Genomic DNA, 23566 nt, shown 5'->3' on the forward strand with positions numbered 1-23566 from the left:
GTGAGTTGTTGTCTGAGAGTGGCTGTTGGTTGTGTGCTGTTATGAGTCCTAGTGGTCGCAGTAGTCTGGCTGTCAGTTCGGAAATGCTCTTGATGTATGGTAGTGTGGCTAGTCCTTTGGGTTGCGGCATGTCCTCATTCCGTTGTCTTTCCCTTAGGCATCTGTTGATGAAATTGCGTGGGTATCCGTTTTTGGCGAATACATTGTATAGGTGTTCTTCTTCCTCTTTTTGCAGTTCTGGTGTACTGCAGTGTTGTGGCCCTTTTGAATAGTGTCTTGATGCAACTTCTTTTGTGTGTGTTGCGGTGGTTGCTTTCGTAGTTTAGGAATTGAGGAGTGGGGGAGTCCAGAACGAAACGGCATAGGTTTAGGGTGAGAAAGAAAAAAAATTAAAAGGGGCCTAAGGGGCAACGTTTTCACACAGAAGGTGGTGCACTGCTAGAGGAAGTAGTGGAGGCTGGTACAGTTATAGCATTTAAGAGGCATCTTGATGGGTATATGAATAGAAAGGATTTAGAGAGATATGGGCCAAGTGTTGGTAAATGGGACGAGATTAGTTTAGGATATCTGGTCGGCATGGACGAGTTGGACTGAAGGGTTTGTTTCTGTGCTGTACATCTCTACGATTCTATGACATAAAGGCAGCTAAATCCCCAGGACCTGATCAGCTATATCCCACAACTCTGTGGGAAGCTAGGGATGTGATTGTTGAGATATTTGTATCATCGATAGCCGTAAGTGAAGTGCCTGACAACTGGAGGGTGGCTAATGCGGAGACATTATTTAAGAAAGGTGGTAAGGAAAAGCCAGGAAACTATAGACCGGTGAGCCTGATGTCAGTGGTTGGATGGGATTCTGAGGGACAGGATTTCTTTTTGTCTGTTTATTTCATCATGGGATGAGAGCGTGATTGGCTAGGCCAGCATTTCTTGCCCATCCCTAATTGCGCAGAGGGCAGTTAAGAGCCAACCACATTGCTGTGGATCTGGGGCCACATGTAGACCAGAGTCAGGTAAGGATGGCAGTTTGCTTCCCTCAAGGGCATTACAGAATCAGTTAGGTTTTTACCTGACAATCAACAATGGATTCATGGTCATCGTTACACGCTTATTTCCAGATTTTTATTGAATTCAAATTATACCAAATGCCATGGTGGGATTTGAAACCGGGTCCCCAGAACATTGTCTGGTTCTCTGGGTTAACATCCAGCAATAATACCATTAGGCCATTGCCTCCCCCAAGCATATGGAAAGACAAGGACTGATTGTGGAGAGACAATGAGGCTTTGTGTGCGGAAAAACATGGTCTCAATAATTTGATTGAGTTGTTTGAAGTGACAAAGAAGATTAATGAAGGCAGAGCAGTAGACGTTGTCTGTATGGACTTCAGCAAGGCATTCAACAAGGTTCTGCATGGTAGACTGGTTGGCAACATTCGATCATTTCGGATCAGGGGGAGCTAGTCAATTGGATATAAAATTGGCTTCAAGGTAGAAGATTATGGTGGCTGAGAGTTGCTGTTGCACTGGGGACTTCTGACCAGTGATGTGCAGCAAGGATCGGTGTTGGGTCCACTGCTTTTCTTCATTTATAGAAATGAATTAGATATGAATATAGTAAGAGTGGTTAGTAAGCTTGCAGATGACACCAAAACTGGTGACGTAGTGGACAGTGAAGAGGATTATCTCAGAGTACAACAGGACCTTGATAAGATGGGCCAATGGGCTGGGAAGTGACAAATAGAGTTTAATTTAGATACATGTGAAGTGTTGCATTTTGGTAAAGCAAATCAGGGCAGGATTTATTCAGTTACTGGTAGGCCCTGGGGAGTTGGTGACTAAGGGACCTAGGGGTGCAGGCTCATAGTTCCTTGAAAGTGGAGTCGCAGGTAGACAGGGTGGTGAGATGGGGTTTGGCATGCTTGCCTTCATTGGTCAGTGCACTGAGTATAGGATTTGGGAGGTCATATTGCAGCTGTATAGGACATTGGTTAGGCCACTTTTGTAATACTGTGTTCAATTCTGGCCTCTTGTTATGGGATAAATGTTATTAAATTTGAAAAGGTTCAGAAAAGAGTTATAAGAACATTGCTGGGATTGGAGCATTTGAGTTATAGGGAAAGGCTGAATAGGCTGCGGCTGTTTTCCTTGGAGTGTCAGAGGCTGAAGGGGGACCTTGTTGAGGTTTATAAAATCATGAGGGGCATGAATAGGATAAATAGCCAAGTTACTTTTCCCAGAACAAGGAAGTCCAAAACTAGAGGGCTTAAGTTTAAGGTGAGAGGCGAAAGATTTATAAAGGGACATAAGGTTCAACTTTGTTATGCAGAGGGTGGTGCATGTGTGGAATGAACTGCCAGAGGAAGTGGTGAAGGCTGTTCCATTTATAAAAGTTACAAGACATTTGGATAGGCCTATGAATAGGAAGGGAATAGAGGGATAAGGGCTAAATGCTGGCAAATGTGATTAGGTCAGTTTAGGACATCTGGTCAACATGGACAAGTTGGACCAAAGGGATTGTTTTCATGCTGTGCGTCTCTATGACTCTATAAATCGTAATCCGCACAGCATCTAGCAGTCAGGGACAGGCATTAATGACTGTGATGTCAATATTTTGTGAATGAACTGAAAATTTATGAACGACGCAGAGCAATCTATTCAATGATACTTATTATAGCAGGATGAAAATAACTCCCATTCTACATTAGAACCAAGAAGGATAGTACTTTATCTTTTGGTTCCTCAACTCCATTCCTAGTAATAATATTAAAGAAACTCACTTGAAAATGGTTATATATGAGGAGTACCTTATACATAGCCCTTTCACTATTGAGACTTGAACTTAATTCTAGCCTGGATGACAAAATTGAAAATGATCTCTTTCTTGACTACAATTGCCACATTGCCTTGAATATTCTCAATGCAGTTTCTATTAGGCATGAGCTGTTGCATAAACCCTCCCCTATGTAGCATTCAATGAGCAATAATAGGATAGTTGGATATTGAGGCAAATTGATGCTCAGATCGACGACCACTCACTTTACTTTGCAGCTACCCCTTTAACTTTAGTAAACCTTGACCTGAGGGGATTCAATGACAAAGTTGGAAAATCTGTTCCATTCTCCCACTCAGGTACCGTGGTCACCCCAAAAATGTTTTAAAAGAAAATAAAGACACAGCTCATTGTAGGAAGAAAAGGTAAGACTTATAATGGAGTGATTAAATGTTGTGACCTTGAGCTCCTTGTGCCTGTCATTGTGATGCTAGTCTAAGTGCCTCTGTTCATAAACTCAAGTCAGAACGCAGGTGAACAGAGACACACAGAGATGGACTCCTCAGCCCACCCACACTGATAATAGTAAACCTGGCAGTGTATCAAGAGTGCTACTCTACTTTCAATGAAACAAATGTTCAAACTGATCAGCAGATAATGAAATACATTCAAATCAGTTTCTCATATTGAAACCAGAGAAAGTGTGCTGTTAAATTGAATAATCACAGTTGGATTTGAGCTCATTTATCTTAAAATACGTCTTCATCTATAAGAAACTAAAAAAAAGCTTATTTTTCACTTTAGATGTGCAGCATTCTCAAACATCTTAAATCTGCAAGGTAAAAATATTTATAACTTTAGCAAAAGTGTTTTGTTAATTACTTGGGGTGTTCCACATGGGATTAAGTATATGAACCTGACAAAAAAAACATGGCAAATGGAAAGTATATATTAAGAAAGGCAATGTCAGGAAACAACAATGTTTAGCAGAGCTTAGTGTTGATCATCCCAATTTAATGCAGCACACAAGTGGTCCCTTTTTAAACAATAATCGTTATTGCTTTTCTGGACACTGCAGCGATAATAAAGACAACCTGACAGGGCCTGCAGTACCTCACATACCTCATGAACACTGGCAAATAACTACAACAGTTTCAAAATTACAGCTGTACATATTTCGACCCCCAATCACAAACGGCAAAATGTTTCTGTGAGGAATGAATTACTGGAGTGAGGCAGAGGGATCTGAAGAAGCTTTCACTGTCAAGAAAGCATTCTAGTCAACAGGAAGGTTTAATTACACTTGGTGATCAAGGTAATGCTTAAAGAATGCAGCTGAAGGGGAAACAAATGAGAAAAATATGGGAAAAATGCTGAAACATAGCAGAGAATGGAAGAGAGAAACCCTAAAAATGGTGGAGGCTAGAACAAAGAGAGGGAATTTAAGGATGAGTAAGTATATTGAGAGAGATTAAACAAGTATAAGAGAACCTTTTGAATTAATCACAAGTTTTTGTAGATTTTCAGATGAATACTTAAAGGTTCAGCCACTGTGTTACCATTGTGTATTAGTTTTAAAATAGCTTCTATTCCAATCTGATTGGGTCGCACATAACAATTCAATGCTATATTTCTGTTGAAGATATACTTCACCATTTACACTATTGGCAATAATATTTCCATAAGACCATAAGGTCCATTGGTCCCGTTGAAATAACTGCATAGAGGGAGGTATCCAGTCACCAAGTCACCCTTTATTTACCTGTGCACAATACATTGGCTGTGGCCAGCCAGCTCAGAGTCAGTTGCTAAAGTGAGGAGATTCTGAATCTCCTGTTTATTTTTTTTTCAGTGTGAGACACAGTGAAAGATACAAGATGCACAAATTTTTATTCAATTTCCACCACCAGGAAGAAAATAAACACCCAAGTGGCCAGTGACAATCAGTGCCCTTCACATCAAAGGGCAATGCTGTGTGATCAAACAGTGAAGGGGTAGGCAGGGCAGGGATTAAATCAAAATAGAGTTGGACGGGGAAACAATACACTCCACTCCCTGCGGCACCCACCTCTCCCTGAATAACTCCAACATGTTGGTGGACACCACGTGCTCCTTCTCCAAGGACACCCGGGCTCTTACGTAACCGTGGAAGAGGGGCAGGCAGTTGGCCCTAACGACCCCCTCCATGGCCCGCTGCCTGGACCTGTTTATGGCCAGTTTGGCCAGGCCCAGGAGCAGACCCACGAGGAGGTCTTCAGACCTGCCCTCCCTCCTCCGTATCGGGTGCCCGAAGATCATGAGCGTGGGACTGAAGTGTAACCAAAAACAGAGAAGAAAGTTTTTAAGAAAATCAAAAAGGGTTTGCAAGCGCTCACACCCAATATATACATGGTCCACGGACTCCACAGCACCACAGAACAAGCAGTTGGGCTGGGAGTCCGTGAATCACCGCTGCGTGCAGCACCCTCCACCCCAGATCCCTGAGACATTGTGCTGCACAACTTACTTTAACATCCTCAGATGGAAACCATCAGGTTCTGGTGATTAGTCATTCTTTAATTCCATTAATTTCCTTTTTACCAGCATTTACTTATGTTAGTTTTGTCAGTTCCTGAACAACTATTAGTTTAGATCCCCTACAGTGTGGAAACAGGCCCTTCGGTCCTACCAGTCCACACCAACCCGCAACCCACCTCCCTCTGACTAATGTATCTAACACTACGGGCAATTTAGCATGGCCAATTCACCTGTCCTGCACATCTTTGGACAGTGGGAGGAAACCGGAGCACCCGGTGGAAACCCACGCAGACACGGGGAGAATATGCAAACTCTACACAGACAGTTGCCCAAGGCTGGAATCAAACCTGGGACCCTGGTGCTGTGAGGCAGCAGTGCTAACCACTGCGCCACCGTGCCGTCCAATCTCTTTCTTATTTTTTTTCTTTTTTTTTTTCTCTTTTTTTTCCTTTCTTATTAGATTACTTACAGTGTGGAAACAGGCCCTTCAGCCCAACAAGTCCACACCGCCCCGCCGAAGCGCAATCCACCCAATACCCCTACATTTATCCCTTACCTAACACTATGGGCAATTTAGCATGGCCAATTCACCTGACCTGCACATCTTTGGACTGTGGGAGGAAACCGGAGCACCCGGAGGAAACCCACGCAGACACGGGGAGAACATGCAAACTCCACACAGTCAGTCGCCTGAGGTGGGACTTGAACCTGGGTCTCCGTCGCTGTGAGGCAACAGTGCTAACCACTGCGCCACCGTGCCGTCCAATCTCTTTCTTATATCTGTCACCCAGGGCTCCCTGATTGGCCCAGGATAACAATCCCAATCTCATAGTCAATAAGATCCACCTGGTTTTAATCTCTATCCCCATCAATTCCACTCCATTATTCAATAAGATCGTGGCTGATCTAATCCTCAATTCAACTCTTCTGTCTTATCCCCACAACTTTTGACTCTCTTAACAATAAGAACACAAGACATAGGAGCAAAAGTAGGGCATTCAGCTCATCAATTCCTATTTCTGAGTATATTTCTTTGTATCTTCCCCAATTGTCTTCTATCCTTCTATCAGGAGCACATTGGCATCTTGCTGAATATAGTTTCGTGCATACTAGATGCTCTCTCATATCTACATAGGGGTTACTATTCATTCATGAACTATGACAGCTTCTGAGTAGGATGAACAATAGACGCTGGTGTTAGAATTGGGGACTCAAACAATCAAGCCAAGCCCTGATCTTCCCTACTATCAACATGCATGCACTTTTCTTCAGTATCATCAGATAGTGATCTGCAACAGAAGTTTCTGATGGGGAGTGGGTTGATGTCAACTGTATCATCTTTACCAGAGCACAGTAGAATAGTTAATCATCAGAGACTTGGAATCAAAGCAGGTATCCTCCTGGTCTGTCGTCTCCAATACTAGATCGATAAAGATCGAAGAGTGCACCCATTTTCAGTACAAAGATCACAACTTTAGCTCTTTACAGAACTAAACAGGAGAATCATTAGTGTCAACGTTGATGCTCCACAACGTGACGGACTGGAAAACTTCAAATCTGCAATCGGATGTCTGGAAACTAGACTCCCTGATCCAATTAAACTAAGTTTCCTTCGTACTTTAAAAATGCCACATTTTGCAAATAACATAACAAGCTTATGCTGACAGTGAGCAAAATCCCTTTCTTATTATGCAAACACTTCAAATTACTCCCTCACTGTATTGCAATCCATAAAGTTTGAAGAAGATGGCACAAAACTAAAAAGATTTTATTGATTTCAACTAAATAAACAAAGTAAATGTAAACTTGTTAACGCCGCGGTTAAGCAGTCTTACTCTGACAGTACTCAGCTGATTACAGTATAGCGTTGGGATGGGCCAGCTAGGGTATAACCAAATCCAAAGGAGTAATGAGTTTAAAACTTTGAAGGTGCAGTGCATGTCTCCAATACACTTTCAATTCTTTGTATCAATAGACTGGTAGATAACACGACCAGCAGACATCAATTGCTCGGTTTCCTCTAAATCTCAACAGCAACCAGACAGATATTGGGTGATGTATCGAATGGATGAATCACCCAACTTTCATTGAAATAGAATGAAGAAATGGCCCAAGGCAATGCAATATATTTACCAAGTCTGTCTCAAGACTAAAATTCTCAATTTTTAATTGGGTCAAAACAATGGGAACAAGTAAACAGGAAAAATGAGCATGAACAGCACTCAACTGACTTGGATGAGTTTCTGGACTAATAAACAATTTCAAAATGGCTTGAACTGACAACAAATCTGGCAGAATTAGTTTAAGGAAGAATTGGGAAGCCTCCAGGCCCTAGAGAATGAATGGACAAAGAAAGATTTAAGGTTCCAAATGTATTCATTTGTTAAAAAAAGTGCAAGAATATCGTAAAGTTAGATAAATTTCTAAATTCTGCCAACTTGTAAGCCCAAAATGAAAACCATTACCTATATAACATTTGGATAGAGAAAAGATCGGTTAGTGTTTCAGGCATAGATCGTTTAACAAATCCTTTATCCCAACGGTCTGGCAGTGTTTCTCCAGTGGGTTAATCCATTTCTTACATTACGCTATTGCAAAGCAGTATTCATCCAAGATAAAGGTATTCACTATCATCCCCTAACTTAGACAGTCAAATAATTCATTGAGCGAGGGCCATGACAATTACAACCTCAGTCATGTAGAAGGCACTTACTGTTGATGTGGTCAATGTAGAAGATGCCAATCTGAGGATCATACGCATCCTCCCAGCCTAAAGGGAGTTCATCTCCCACACAATCCGCAAATGTCAGGGGCTTGGTAAATCTGGAACAAACACAAAAGAAATGGTTAGTTTGTCTTTATCGCAGAGACCATCAAATGTCTTGGCTGTAAGACTGAGGTTCCTCAAGTCATTCACAACACTATTCACTCAGTGCAGTTCTCTAAACAGACATTTCTCAGAACCAATCTTTGAGCAATCACCATAGTGATTGCATTGAGAAATGGAGATGAATATCCACAGCTATTTTCTAAGATATCACCAGGGCTGGAAAGAATTGTGTGCAGTTTTGGTCTCCTAGTCTGTGGCAGGACATTCTAGCTACTGAGGGAATCCAGCAATGGTTCACCAGACTGACTCCCAGGATGGCAGGACTGATATCAACTGTCAACCTGGATCAACTGGGTTTGTACTCACTGGAATTTAGAAGAATAAGGGGCATCTCATGGAAACATATAAAATCCTTATGGGTCTGAACAGACGAAATGCAGGAAGAATGTTTCTGCTGTTGGGAAGTCCAGAATTAGGGGTCACAGTCTAAGAACAAGGGTTAAAAATCGCACAACACCAGGTTATAATCCAACAGGTTTAATTAGAAGCACTAGCTTTCGGAGCACTGCTCCTTCATCAGGTGGTTGTGCCACTGGTGAAGGAGCAGTGCTCCGAAAGCTAGTGCTTCCAATTAAACCTTTAGACTATAACCTGGTGTTGTGTGATTTTTAACTTTGTACGCCCCAGTCCAACACCAACATCTCCAAATTATAAAAATAAGGGGTAAGCCATTCAGAACTGAAATGAGAAAGAATTTCTTCACTCAGAGGGTTGTGAATTCTCTTCCACAGGAAGTTGTTAAGACTATTTCACTAGATGTATTCAAGAGGGAGCTGGACATAACCCTTGTGGCTAAAGGGATCAAGAGGTCTGGAGAGAAGGCAGGAGTGGGATATTGTAATTGCATGATCAGCCATAATCATATTGAATGGTGATGCAGGCTCGAAGGGCCGAACAGTCAACTCCTGCACCTGTTTTCTATATTTCTACGAAGAAAGAGAGGAGGCAAATCAGGAAATAAGATTAGGTGCTGCCAGGCTTGGATTTTAAAAGGCTCATAATCAAAGTAGGAAGTCTGAGCGAGATAAGTAGTTGCATAGTTTTAAGATACTGGGACAGATTAATTTGAAATAAAATCAAGTAGAAATGTACGGAGGAGAATGAATCAACGGGAATGGATAATTTGGGTTTAAGAAGGAATTGAGAGGAATACTGACCACTGTAGTATTTATAGAACAGCAGAAATAAAGTGGCAGAAAGGAACGAAGGTGACCAGTCAGACTCTTGTAACCATCCAGGAGTGTGAGAGGTTTTCAGGGAGCCCACCATATGAGCACTGCACAAGTGTTGTACAAATTAACATGTACTGATGTTTCTCCCTGAAGCCTGGGGCTTTTAAACAGCCTGTCCCATTCCTCTCTGGATTTAACAACAGTCTGTTTAATCATAATCAGCATTTAACCCAATTTTCTGCTAATCCGTTAACAGGAAGATTGCACACTAAATGTGCAATCCTGTAACATGGTGCAAATTCCCCAACGTGCTGTGTCTCACATCAATTATTTAAGTGTGACATTGCATTTTTGTCAAGTTAGTTGCATTTTCTTGCACCTTTTTTCTATACAACACCTTGCAGCTGAGAGAACAGTATGCGCACTGGAAAAGGAACCTGGCTTCCATGTTTGCTTTGCTGCTCCTGATGAAATCTCAATGATGAATGCCCGGATATTAATACCAGAGAACAGGGAGTAAAGCAAAAAAGGGAGAACTCTAATTTAGTCAAATAAGAGCAGAACTTTGATATTTGCTTTTGCTTTTGCTCTTACATCCGCTGAAAACAACAGACCACCTCAGCGCAAAACTGAATGGTACTTTTTAACTTAAGCTGCCACCTTCAACAGCAATATCTGGAAGAAACAATCTCCTGCAATGATCATCAGCCATCACAGGCATTAGTTTTGTAAGGCTATAAATGATATGCCCTTACATGTTCATAAACCTTGTGGATTTTCATTCTGTTGTAGTTCTCTTTTACTAGAATCCACGGTATAAATTAAACTATAAGTTAATGGCTGTAATAAATATTTACTAAGCATTACTGTCCAAGAAAACATATTAGTGGCAGATTAGCCATTTGTAAAATAGCTTTGGCTGTCAGAGAGTTTGAGTACACCCCAATATAATTTTAAACAGAATTAAAATGAAGTTACCCTTTTATATAAGAACGAAACGATCTATGACATGGAATCACCAAATAATCCACAACTTCCAAGAAACTGTGAAATAGCAAATATTACGTCACTGCAGTAAGACATCACTTCCAATTAGCATTATAAATTAGCAAGATATAAGATAGTCTAACCAGTCACTTTGTACAAAATGCCATGTTTCATCTTGTGGCTCTCAGATACAATTGAGATTTCAGAAATTAGGAAAATCAGGCTTGGCATTCAATACAGGGCATGTGGGCCCTTCCTCTGTCACTCTGGCCCAATCCACTCTGAAAGGATGGGAGCATTTGAATTCAGGAGTGAATGTCACCTGCTGTTAGGAATGATGGGTTAGAGTCAGAGTTAATAGTGAACAGCAATTTGAGATGAAACAAAGCTATTTAAATTCCTGCTAAATAACTGTCATGTTTCTGTGCTGATTGTCCTTAAGAAAGTATTCAAAAAGGTGGTATCCTGCCTTTACTACCCTCCGAGGCACTGCATTCTAGATTCCCAACATCCTCTGAAGGAAAACAATCTCCCTCAAATGCCCTCTTAACCTCTTGCTTTTCACATTAAAATTATGCCCCCTTGTTATGCTAGGGAGAACTGCTGTTTTCTATCCACCCTGTCCATGCCTCTCACAATCTTATACACCTCAATAAAGTCGCCGCTCAGTCTTCTCTGCTCTAAAGAAAACAACCGAAGTTTATCCAGTCTCTCTGCATAGGTAAAATGCTCCATTTCACGCAATATCCTGGTGAATCTCCTCTGCATCCCCTCCAGGGCAACCAAATCCTTCCTGCAGTGTGATGACCAGAAATGTACACAGTACTCCAAGTGTGGCCTAACCAAAGTTTTATACCTCTCCAACCTAATTTTCCGCTCATAATCAATGCTATAAGTGATAAAGATAAGTGACCTGTATACCTTCTTAGCTAACCTATTAACCTGCCCTGCCACCTGTGGACAAGAAACCCAAGATCCCTCTGTTCCTCTGAGCTTCCAGCCTGTCACTGAGTACTCCCTTGCTTTGTTACTTCTTCAAAAGCACATCATTTCACACTTATTAAAGCTAAATTCCATTGGCCACTGATCAGCCCATCTGATAAATCCATATATATTATTCTGTAACCTAAAGCCTTCCTTCTCTTTGCAAGTCACCCAATCTTTGCGTCATCTGCAAACTTACTTATCTTCCACCCCCAAAATTTCTTCTATATCGTTTACATATGTCACAAACAATGAGGGGTGTAGTACTGATCCCTGTGGAACATCACGGAACATCAACTGACACAACTCTCACACAAACAGCCTTCTGCCATCACACTTTGACTCACAACACTAAGCCAATTTTGGATCCAACTTACCAAAATAACTCTGGATCCCATTTGCTTTTACCTTCTTTATCAGTGTCTAATGTGGGGCCTTGTCAAAGGCTTTACTAAACTACATCAACTGCCCCACCCCTTCTACATCTCCTGAAAAAATGTAATCAAATTTGCGGATCTCCCTTTGATAAAGTCATGCTGACTACCTCCGATCAAAGCTAGCCTCTCCAAACATCTGCTGTAATGACAAAAGATCAAAATTGCTCAGAGACTGCCAAGAGACCCTGATGCCAAGCTTACCACATTCTAGTGATTCATCATTATGTTGCAGCAAATAACGAAAACTCATTCAGTCAGATTGACAACAGTGATAAAGCACAAATGAATTTTGAAATGCCCGCTGCTGAACTGTTGATTCAAAAACAGTTCTAATGGGAAGAGGACATGAGAAGACAAGGTTCATGCTGACAGAACTCAATTAAAGCTTTAGGGTAATTTTCAAATATAAAATCATGATAACATCAGATTCCCCACAGGACATGTCCAGGACAATGGTTGGATGAATGAAAAGGGTTGAAGTTACAGATGGATAACATGTGGAAAAGATGTGTTTGTGATCTATTTAAAGAATCAATCTGATTAGTGTGGGATGCATCCAGATCCGCTATAACCAAACAGATCAAGAGGTCAGTGCCCTTGTTCTTGCCACGGTACTTATTCCCAGGATCTAATATCTCTAAATTAGCCTTTGGATGTATGCTTCGCATGCCATTCAAGACTTATGTTCACTCCAAATGGAATAGGAGGACAGCTGACAGAAAAATCTTTCGAGAGCGGAAATATGTGTACTGCCCTGTTAGATGTTTTCTGTGGTTTCATGAACAAATTATAGGATGCATTAGCTTATTCAAACAATTCAAAATGTTTAATTCAATAGGTGAAGAGGAAGATTTTTTTTGTGAGAGAATGATTCTGAAAACAGAAATGTCAAATCTGGTCCAGCCAAGGATCGTTAACATGATGCCACAGTCAGATTGACTCAGAATGAATTTGACAAAAGCTTTGCATCGGATACTGAAGATATCAAATTAACAGGTATTAAATTAATTTATGGTTGAAAGGATATTTGTATAATTGATTCCTTTAATAACCTCTGCCACATTAATTTAGTATGAATTACTAGTGCTTTCCACATTTTGTAGTGATGACTACCGAAAGCAGAGGCTGATATTGTAACTTCAGTGTATAGTCAACCCTCATGTTTGGTAGAAACTTAGGAGGTTGGAAAGTAAGGAAGGAAGAGTGGATTTTAATATTTCCATCTCATTTGATACCTTTTAGTTGTACAGTATCTATACATACTTCAAAATTAACACATTTTCATCATTTTCACATAAATCAATTTATGTGAAATAATAATTACATCCAGACTTAAATGACAAACAATTTTTATAAAAATTAATCATTTGTGGGGATATGGATTTGCTGGCTGGGCCAGCATTTATTGTCATTCCCAGTTGCCTATGAGAAGGTAGTGGAGAGCTGTCTTCTTGAATCACTGCAGTCCCCTGCAATGGGTTGACCCACAATGATATTAGGGAGGGAAGATTTGACCCAGAGATGGTGAAGGAACAACGATGTATTTCCAAGACAGGATGGTGAGTGGCTTGGAGGGGAACTTGTCACTGGTGGTGTTCCCGTATATCTACTGCTCTTGTCCTTCTAGATGGAATGATCATAGGTTTGGAAGATGTCATCTGAGGATCATGGGTGAGTTTCTGCAATGCATCTTGCGGCTAGTACACACTGCTGCTACTGAGCGTCAATGGTGGAGGGAGTGAACGCTCATGGATGGTGCCAGTCAAGTGGGCTGCTTTGTCCTGGGTGGTGCCAAGCTTCTTGAGTTTCGTTGGAGCTGCATCCATCCAGGCAACTGGGTAGCATTCCATTACACTCCTGAGTTGTACCTTGTAGATTATGGACACACTTTGAGAAGTTAGGAAGTGAATTACTCACTGCAGTATTCCCAGCTCTTGTAACCTGCTGTTGTGTTGACTGTGTTTATTTAATGAGTGCAGTTGAGTTTTTAGTCAATGGTAACCCCCAGGATGTTCATAGTGGAGGGATTCAGTGATGGTAACACCATTAAATGTCAAGGGGCGGCTGTTAGACAATATCTTATTAGTGATGATCATAGTTTGGCATTTGTGTGATGTGAATGTTACTTGCCACATGTCAGCCCAAGCTGGATATTGTCCAGACCTTATTGCATTTGAACATGAACTACTTCAGTAGCTGGGCAGTTGTAAATGGTGCTGAACATTGTGCAATCATCACCTGCCTGAGAAAGGAATGACTCTGAAGGGGAAAGCACCCATTGTTCTTTTGAAATTCTCAAAGCAAGTGTTTAGAAATTTTCATTCATACCTGGTGGATGAAATTCCTCTCCTTTCAATTATCTCAGTGCAAGACAGTGTGAACAGGGTGTTATTTTGTACAGCAGCATTTTGGCTCAGAATATCAGAAAGAACTTTTGTTCATTTGTAATTGAGTTACTGGGCAGAATTTTGTGAAACTCGACACAGTGAGAACCATGGCAGCTGAGCATACTTGCTCATGGGAGAGTGAAATTATTTGAGAGGAATGAGGTCAATGCCACAAGTTATCTGCTTTCAGTCAGGGCTGATAAATTCACCCAGAGTTCAGGCCTACTTCTTCCCCTCCATTCCCGAAGCCTCATCACGCTTAACCTCACACGTTACCATGTGCAAAATGGCCATGTGATCAAAGTGCTGAAGGGTAGAAATCACTAATGTGAATAGCAAATCTCTCAGTGTACTGGGCAGCTGAAAGAAAACCGTTCACTGAGAAATATTAAGCTGAGCTTTCATATTGAGAAAAGTCCTTTCCTTGATAATAAGATCCTCAATACATATTGAACGAGGGGAATTTGGATTTTTATATATTCTACTACAATCTTCTCTCTCAGCTTGGCCCTGTGTTCTGTCTAGATTTTGATCCACGCACAAGTGAACTTCAGAAATCAATGCAGAGAATGGTATTATTCAAATTTAATCTCACATTCATAATTTCTCTTATCTTTCCTAATTTTCCAAAGGGTGGGTAGTCATGAATGACATTAAGAATGGCCTTCATTTAAACTGAAAGATGCTTCAGTTATACCACTTATTTTAGGAAGGACATAAACAGTTGAGAGAGGATGGACCATATTAATAACTGAAATTAAAAAATAGAGTTGTCTTCAAAGGAAAGGTCGGACAGGACAGGCTTTGCATCATCTGGAATTTAGAAGAGTTAAGAGGTGACTTGTTTGGAACAAGTCAAAGACTAGAAATGTTGTAGTGATTAACTCACCATTCTGAGTTGGAAATATATTGCCCATTTCTTCACTGTCACTAGGTCAAAATCATTGAATTCCCTCCCTCATGGCATTATAGGTCAACCTACAGCAGGTAGACTGCAGCGGTTCAAGGAGGCAGGTCACCACCAACTTCTCAAGAGCAACTAGGGACGGGCAACAAATGTTGGCCAGCCAGCGACGTCCATGTCCCACAAATTAATTTTTAAAAATCCACAAACATTGACTCTCCCAATGTTTGAGGGGGGGGAGGAGAGTGAGTCCTGTGTGGTAAACAAATGCCAGATTCGGAGAGGAAGAAGGTGGTTGGCTCCTGGAAAATGGGTCAAGCCTGGAACAAGTTGAGTCAGGGGAGTGATGTTGGCTTCCAGGGGGTGAAGTGGATCAGGTAATCGGTGAGAGAAGGGATGTAGGATCTGGAGGGTGTAAGCAGGAGCACGGTTTGGGCAGATGTATGCAGTCTGGAGGAGTATAATTGGAGGAGGGATGAGGTACGCTTGAGGTCTGTCAAATAGTTACTCAGAAGTTAGACTCTGTATTTGATTGTTAGGCTATGAATTTAATACTCCAACTTTTCCTGAGTATCTATTTACTTCATTACATCAGAACCATCCAAGCTTTCCAATTTCAATGGAGACATTTGGAGGAAGATTCTGCAGGATCCCCATGTGCAAGGTGAATAACGATGGTCTAGCCATTGGAAAATCCAGGCTTATGCTTCAGGGACATCATCATCATTCCATATTTGAAGCGCTGACATTTCAATTATTTGGGCTAACTCAATTCTGATACCAAATATTTGCAACTTTTCTTCTTAGCCTTGAATGTTTTTGACCAAAACGTTTATGGGAACAAGTATGTTGGAACCATCTTCAGAAGATGACAAAACAGTCACTATTTTATCATGGTGCTTTCTTGTAACAAAGTGTAGCACAAAGGCTTTGCAAAACCTCTTTATGCTTTTTATGAGTGTGAAAGATCCATAAGGAAATGTCCCTCCAGCATTCCTTGCATCATTTTACGTGGAATCCCTTCCATTTCCTACTTCTAGTACGAGTTAAAGTGGCAGTGTGCCATTTCAAAATCTGAGCTGAAAGCTGTGGGACAGGCCACAAAATATAAAGCATTGATATACCAATGTACTCCATTATTAGTCTACTCCCTTCTTTTCCTTCCTGCCTTTTGTTTCTTTCGGAAGATTTTTCAAATTTTCAGATTTTAAATGGGAAATTAATGTTGTGGGAACAACCCTTAAAGGAACACAAACTCTCAAAGATAAAGCTATTTTCACAGAAGAATTCTAATCGTAATTACGCCATTGGTTTCCTAATCTTCAAACCACTTTTGCACAGAAAGCTTTCTCGCTGACTGCGCCTCGTTCCTGAGAGAATTGCTGTTTGCTTCTGCATGCCTGGAATTTGCACTCGGTTATAAATATCGACAATAAATGTTAAAAATTAGACATGTGGAATGTTAGGAATGTCAAATGGCCCTTTACAACACAGCAACCCTTCATCAGCCATAAATAAAACAACATGCCCTTTGATCTCCTTGAGGTGCCATAGTCTCCCACCAATTAATGCTTCATTGCGATACATGTTTATTACCCTGAATGATGAAGAAATAATTCATAAAGTCATACCAAAGCGAATCTTAGTTTGTTGATATTAGATGAAGGAGGTTAATGAATAACTAGATAAAACTTTTTAACACAAGTCATGTTGCAGTGACTTCTAGTAATCTAATAAACTCAACAAGTGGAGGATAGTCTCAGTTTATATTATGAGCAGCACCAGGGCTTCAGGATCGGAGACTAAAACACACTTTTTGCGGAGTGCACAACAACCAAAGGACTGTAAATGTTTCATGTTGGGTTATGACTAAAGTAAAGCTTTACTTTTCACTCCACTCAGGTCTTTCTGTATGCCTTTGGATCACAGCCAAACTATCACAGGGAAAATAATTAAAGAGGTTAGAACTCTGGCATTACCATGGAGGGAGACACCAACTTTAGGCTTAATCTCAAGGCACTGCACATTGTAAATCCAGCAGTCTATACCAGTGTCACTGATAGTCTGTTTTGATTTAGTTATGCAGTATCTGAAGGAATAATAAAGATGTGAGAATTGCCTGCATATTCCCAGGAATATTCTCTGGTTATCACTGACAATAAATCATGGAAGATTGAATACCAAAGAAAAGAAAATATGTTTCCTGCCAAGTTACTGCTGAGAAAAGCTTGCATTACTCAGGGGCTGTGTAAGGCTGTATACCATCTGGTCCCCAAAGTACGATCACTCTTGTGACTTTTTTACCTGTCTCATTCTTCCTTTATCCATATCATTGTATTTTTAAACACACTGCTTAATGATCGAGAAAACAAAGCATCAATGTTTCCTGGAAAATTGGATGTAGACTAGCGAGCTTTTTTTAAAACATGATGAAAAATTACTGAACAATCTTTAATGTAGCGCAGTCACTTGAATATATGGTATCCCTATCTCGAACCCAGGGCTTCTGGCTGAAAGTCCTAACTGTACCAGAGGTAAGTTAGAACATCTCTCAGCTACCATTCCCCCAGCCTCACCCCCCTCCCATTTATCTCTCCACCCGCTTGGTTCACAAGCCTCATTCCTGGTGAACAGCCCTTCCCTGAAACGTCAATTCTCCTGCTTCTCAGATGCTGCCTGACCTGCTGTGCTTTTCTAGCACCCCACTCTCGAGTCTGATCTCCAGCATCTGCCGTCCTCACTTTCTCCACTCTCTGCCCAACCATCAGAGTGATTGTGTTTAACATCAGACCCTTGCTTAAAAGGTCTGGCTGTATCTGGAGCCTCTGATACCCTTTTCCATAAACATTCTATCTTGATTATCAATGAAACTCATCCAATGGCAGCTCAGTATCTGAAGAAAGTCATTGCGGGCCTTGCTGCAGCAAAAAACCATTCCCCTCACACTCTACCCAGAGCCCATAAACTTCCTCAACTTGAAGAGTTCATTCACTCTTGCTCTAAATGTACTTTAGGCAATGTGCCTTAGAAAGGTTGTGAGGACCATTGAGAGTGGATTTACCAGAAGAAGTCCAGTGATGAGGGACTTAGTGTGGAGAAGCTGAGCTTGTTCTCCTTGCAGGAGAAAGTGAGGACTGCAGATGCTGGAGATCAGAGCCAAAGAGTGTGGTGCTGGAAAAGCACAGCCAATCAGACATAATCCGAGGAGTAGACATTCGACATTTCGGGCATAAGTCCTTCATCAGGAATGAGGCTTGTGGACCATGGAGCTAAGAGTTAAATGGCAGGTGGGGGGGGAGGAGTGGGGCTCGGGGAAAGGTAGCCTCGTTCCTGATGAAGGGTTTATGCCCAAAACGTTGACTCTCCTGATCCTTGGATGCTGCCAGTTTGGCTATGCTTTTCCAGCACCACACTCTTCGACTTTGTTTTACTTGAAGCAAAGAGGTTGAGGGTCAAATTGGTAGAGATGAAAAAGATTATGACAGGTTTGGACAAGGGAGATCAAGAGTGGTCATTCCCATTAACTGATGGTAGGGAGGAAAGGCATTTATATAATTTTAGAGTTTGGACTTTAAAATAGTGACAAATTGGCTTGGTTACTTTTCCGAAGGGTTATAAAAAATAACCATGTCCAACAGTCTTTTCAGGAAAGTGATCTAATCCATAATGTTTCAGAGAGCAAGGAACTCCTGGAATGTTAATGGAAATTTGTTTATACTGCACTGGTTCATGACAGGGAGGGTAAACTGTGAATGCCATTAGCTTGTTTCTGATTCAGGATAATCAGGGATTGAATTTAGCTTGGAAACCCAGAGAGTGAATGTTTTGTGCAGTTTGGAGGACGCCTGACTGTGGTGAGAAGCAAATAAAGCTTCCCTATTGGAAAAGACCTATAGAAATGTTCAGGGAAAACACAGTTAGCTCCAGATAGAGAAGGTTAGATTGTGCAATTTCCAGACCAGGGGTGTTTGGTTAGAAACCTACAGGTTGTCAATCAGCTGAGAAAGTCTTAGCTCTCAGTTTTGTCTGTATTCGTATTGAGTAGGCATCATAGCTCACAGCACAGAACCAGGGAGAATTAGCAATGTAGAACATAGCAATTTGGTATAAGGGATAATTTCACTGGATTTGAACTGTTGTAAAGTGATGATGTTGGGAAATAAATCGAAACTTTGTTTTGCTGGGTGTTTTAAGATTTTGATCTAACAGTGTTCTATGTTGTTTTGTTTTTAACTTTTTTGGAATAAATTTCTGTGCTGTTGTTAAAGAAACGCTGTGGTCTTGACTATGTTTCAGTGAATAGCCACCATGTTAACTGAAAGAAGACATACTGTGTGGTAACAAACTCGCAGAACTACAGAGCTGAACTGAAGAATATGACTTACTCAATACATGGGGGAAAGTCAGCATGGAATCAATATGAAATCTGAATTCCCTCATTCTGTGCTATTTTGACTCAAGGAGTAGAATTTAATGCATGCAGCAGGAGGTGCATCGAAGGAAGGATGTGCTGGCCTTGGGGAGGGTCCCAAAATCTCAGGCATGAAGGGCTAGTTATATGAGGAGCAGTTGATTTTCTGGGTCTGTACTCGATGAGGTTTAGAAGGATGTGAGGTGAGGTGGGGGAATGAACGGTCCTGCAAAAAAACCTCTCCTGTTTGCTAATATCCTTTGGTGAAAGAAATCTTCCACCCTTACAAGGAATAGGCTACATGTGACTGTGGACCCACATACAGTAATTTAGTCAATTCTTAACTACCCTAGCAAGCCATTTGGTTCAAGGGCAATTAAGAATCAGCAACATGTCTGTATCGCATGAAATAATTAAATAAAACAAGGCTGGATATAACAGGGCCAATTTTACCTGGCTGGATTTCAGGACTGGACGTAGCATGAAACATACTTGATGTGCTATGTTCCAAGACCAGGGTCTGACCCAAGTCTCAATCAAATATCCCCTTTTTACTCAAGATTCAGAGTGAGGAGCATTCAGAAAGGTCTCTCCAGGGTTTAAGCAATTTATGAGTCCAGGGTGACAAAGGTTGGCACTACTCTTCTAAGCTGCTTCTCCTCTTGGCCCCTATCTTGGTCAGCGGTCTGTATTTCCACACCCACCCAGCTATCAACTGGCTGTGGCAGCTTCCCCAATCTCCAGCCGAACTGAAAAGCAGGGTCCTAATGGTGATGTGGGAGGCTGATTATTATTTATATGTCAGACTCTCCTGCTTGAGTCCAACAGGCACTTAATCCACCATCGAAATATTAAAATTATAAATCAATGAGAATTGAGCAGGAGATGGAACCACACCATTCAAAATATACATCTCCTTCCCAAAGAGGTGGAGGCTGTGAAAGAACCCCCAGTATGGGGTGTCCAATAGCAAAGGAACAAACCTCAGGCACTGACCTTTAGAATAGAATTAAATATTCTTTATTGCTTCATTATATTGGTCCTCCTCGGAACAAATGCTGATCTCCAAATATCATGAGTCACATCTACCAGCAGCTTGGTTCACCACTACAGTGGGCGGGCCAACTATTTTTGTCTGGTGTGGGCAAACCAAGGACAGCTTCCAGATACTCTGTGACTCAAGTCATAAACATGCTCTTCCTTAAGGAACGTCGCCAGCTTCACAGGCTGGGGCTCTTGCTCTCTGCACTGGTGGCCACTTCCTCGGTAACCATGGCATTTCCTTATTATTCTCAGGAAAAACTAGAGGGATTTTTTTTTGTTTCAATGTGGGTGACATGGCAAATGCAAAGCTAACAGCGCAAATCATTGTATGTTCTGAAGAAGGCTGAATACTCCTCTGGGATGGCTTCACATAAATTTTAACAAGTTTTTTTGAATAGACCAGTGCAAGTATCTTGTCCCATGGTGCAGATGTAGTGTAAAAGCTGATTCCAGATTAGCCCCCTCCCTTTACACCACATCAGTGCCAGCACCGTCAGGTAATTGAATTGGACAGTGCCAATCGTGACTCAGTGGTGCCACGATTACTGCCCCGTTGCACAGTTGTGGGTTCAACAAGGGGTGCAGGTGGGCATGCCAGAAGCAGCAGCAGGCATATCTGCAGATGAAGTGAGGCTACCAAACAGGACCACTTGCATGCCAAACAGCATAAGCAGTATGTTAGTGACAGAGCTGAGCGATCCCATAACCAATGGCCCTGCCACATCTAGTTGTGAACAGTGGAGGACAACTAAACAACTCAGTGGAGGAGGAGGCTTCACAAATATCCCCATCCTCAATGATGGAAGAGCCTAGCACATCCGAGCAAAAGATAAGACTGAAGTAGTTGCAACATTCTTCAGCCAGAAGTGTGAAGTGGGTGATTCACCTCAGCCTCCTCCCATGGACCACACCATCACAGATCGTGTCTTCAGCCAATTCAATTTGTTCTGCATGACATTAAGTAGCAGTTGGACACACTGAATACTGCAAAGGCTTCAGGCCCTGAGAACATTCTGCAATAGTAATGAAGACTGCTCCCCTAGCCAAGTTCTTGCAGTATAGTTACAACACTGGCATCTATCCAACTATGTGGAAAATTGCCCAGGTACGTCCCACACATAAAAAGTAGAACAAATCCAACCCAACCAACTTTCACTGCATCAGTATACTCTCGATCATCCGTAAAGTGAGGGAAGGAGTCATTAACAGTGCTATCATGCAACACCTGCTCAGTGACACCCAGTTTGGGTTCCACCAGGGCCATTCAACTCCTGATCTCATCACAGCCTTAGTTCAAACATGGACAAAGGAGATGAACTCCAGAGGTAAAGGGAGAGTGACAGCCTTTGACATCAAGGCTGCATTCGACCAAGTGTGGCATCAAGGAGCCCTAGTAAAACTGGAACCAATGGGTATCAGGGTGCAAACACTCCACTCGTTGGAGTTATAGTTGGCACATATGAAGATGATTGTGGCTGCTAGAAGCCACTTATCTCAGCTCCAGGACATCTTTGCTGGAGTTCCTCAAGGCAGTATCCTAGGCCCAACCATCTTCAGTTTCATCAATGACCTTTCCTCCACCATTTCCTCACCCACTATCAATATCCTGGGGGTTACCATTGACCAGAAATTTAACTGGACTCGCAACCTAAACATAGTGCTACAAGAGCTGGTCAGAGGTTAGGAATACTGTGGCGAGTGACTAACCTCCTGACTCCCCAAAACTTGTCCATCATCTAGGAGGCACAAGTCAGGAGTGTGATGGAATACTCCTCACATGAGTAAGAGAGGTGCAGGCCCAACAACACTCAAGAAGCTTGACATCATCCAGAAGAAAGCAGCCTGCTTGACTAGCACCACACCTACAAGAATCCACTCCCTGTGCTACTGATGCTCAGTAGCAAATGTATTATACTTACAAGATGTACTTCAGAAATTCACAAAAGATCCTCAGGCAGCACTTCCATCATGAGGCACAAGGACAACAGATACATGGGAACACCACCACCTGCAAGTTCCCCTTCAAGCCACTCACCATCCTGACTTGAAATATCTCGCTGGGTCAAAATCCTGGAATTCCCCAGCAGCAGTTCAAGAAGGCAGCCCTCTGCCAATTTCTCAAAGGCATCAATAATACTGGTCCAGCCTGCGATGCCCACATCCCCCAAATAAATAAAGAAAAAAGCTGCACTCTGCAGGCTTTAGCACAAAGTCCAGACTTCAGTGTGGGAGCGTGGCACTGGCTCTTGCAGGAAATGCTATACCATGGCCCCTCAGGTAGCTATAAAAAATCTCTAAGCCATAAAAAAAATCTCCAATTTTGAAGAACATTGATGTTCTCCTGTTGTCTGGTCAATAGTTACCCCTCAAGCAACATCACAGGAAACAAATTACCTCATCATTCTCTCAACGCTGCTGTGAGAGCTTGCCATGCACAAATTGACTGCTACATCTCCTACACTACAATAGCAAGAATGACTTCATTGGCTGTGAAGATGTTTTTGTATGTCTGTTGTCAAGAAAGGTATTGTATAAGTGCAAGTCTTTTGTGTTTTCCTTACAGCTCCTTGTCTCAGAAGCAAATCAAAGGTTTGCAGGTTCAACTTTCAATCTAAAAACGAGGGTACAATTTCAGTATTTTAGGGTGAAAATCCGCTGATAGTTGCATATGCTGTCTGATTTCTGCTAAAATTTATCCCCTCGGTGTTGAAGCCGCACGACGGTCGAGGGGAGTGAAACATGATCTGCTTCGGATCGTTTTAGTGTAACCCTTCAAAAATGTTCACCTATCAATACTGGGTAAGGGCACACTACTGTGATGGCCCTCACTGCTGAATACCCTCATTCAGCACTAGCCAACACATGCAATGACCACATGGAAGAGATTATATGGTGGTCTCTGTCAATTTTACACATAGTCTGATAATCAGATGAAAAAAGGAGGCCAGAAAGGGAGAGAAAGGCCGTTCATTTTCATCCCTTCCTGTAATCAGTTTGCCATTCTCATATGCTACAATTTCAGTTAAGGCATACCAAGTTCCTGAAAGGGGTCTGTTCGTTTA

At 41.7% G+C, this 23566-nt stretch overlaps 1 protein-coding gene across 2 annotated transcripts in view; it reads right to left on the bottom strand.

Annotated features, from left to right (window-relative positions):
• The window catches only part of LOC122557495 (protein WWC2-like), a 242696-nt gene that overhangs the window by 124733 nt on the left and 94397 nt on the right, over positions 1-23566 (bottom strand). For both annotated transcript variants that reach the window (XM_087973644.1, XM_043705245.2), the window contains exon 2: positions 8002-8111. In XM_087973644.1, the coding sequence (XP_087829770.1) occupies positions 8002-8111 (110 nt within the window). The remainder of the gene's footprint in view (positions 1-8001; positions 8112-23566) is intronic.

Source organism: Chiloscyllium plagiosum, unplaced genomic scaffold (genome assembly GCF_037043375.1).
Source record: "Chiloscyllium plagiosum isolate Xiang-an unplaced genomic scaffold, Cpla_swu_hap1 HiC_scaffold_2, whole genome shotgun sequence".
In the NCBI taxonomy this organism is placed as follows: domain Eukaryota; kingdom Metazoa; phylum Chordata; class Chondrichthyes; order Orectolobiformes; family Hemiscylliidae; genus Chiloscyllium; species Chiloscyllium plagiosum.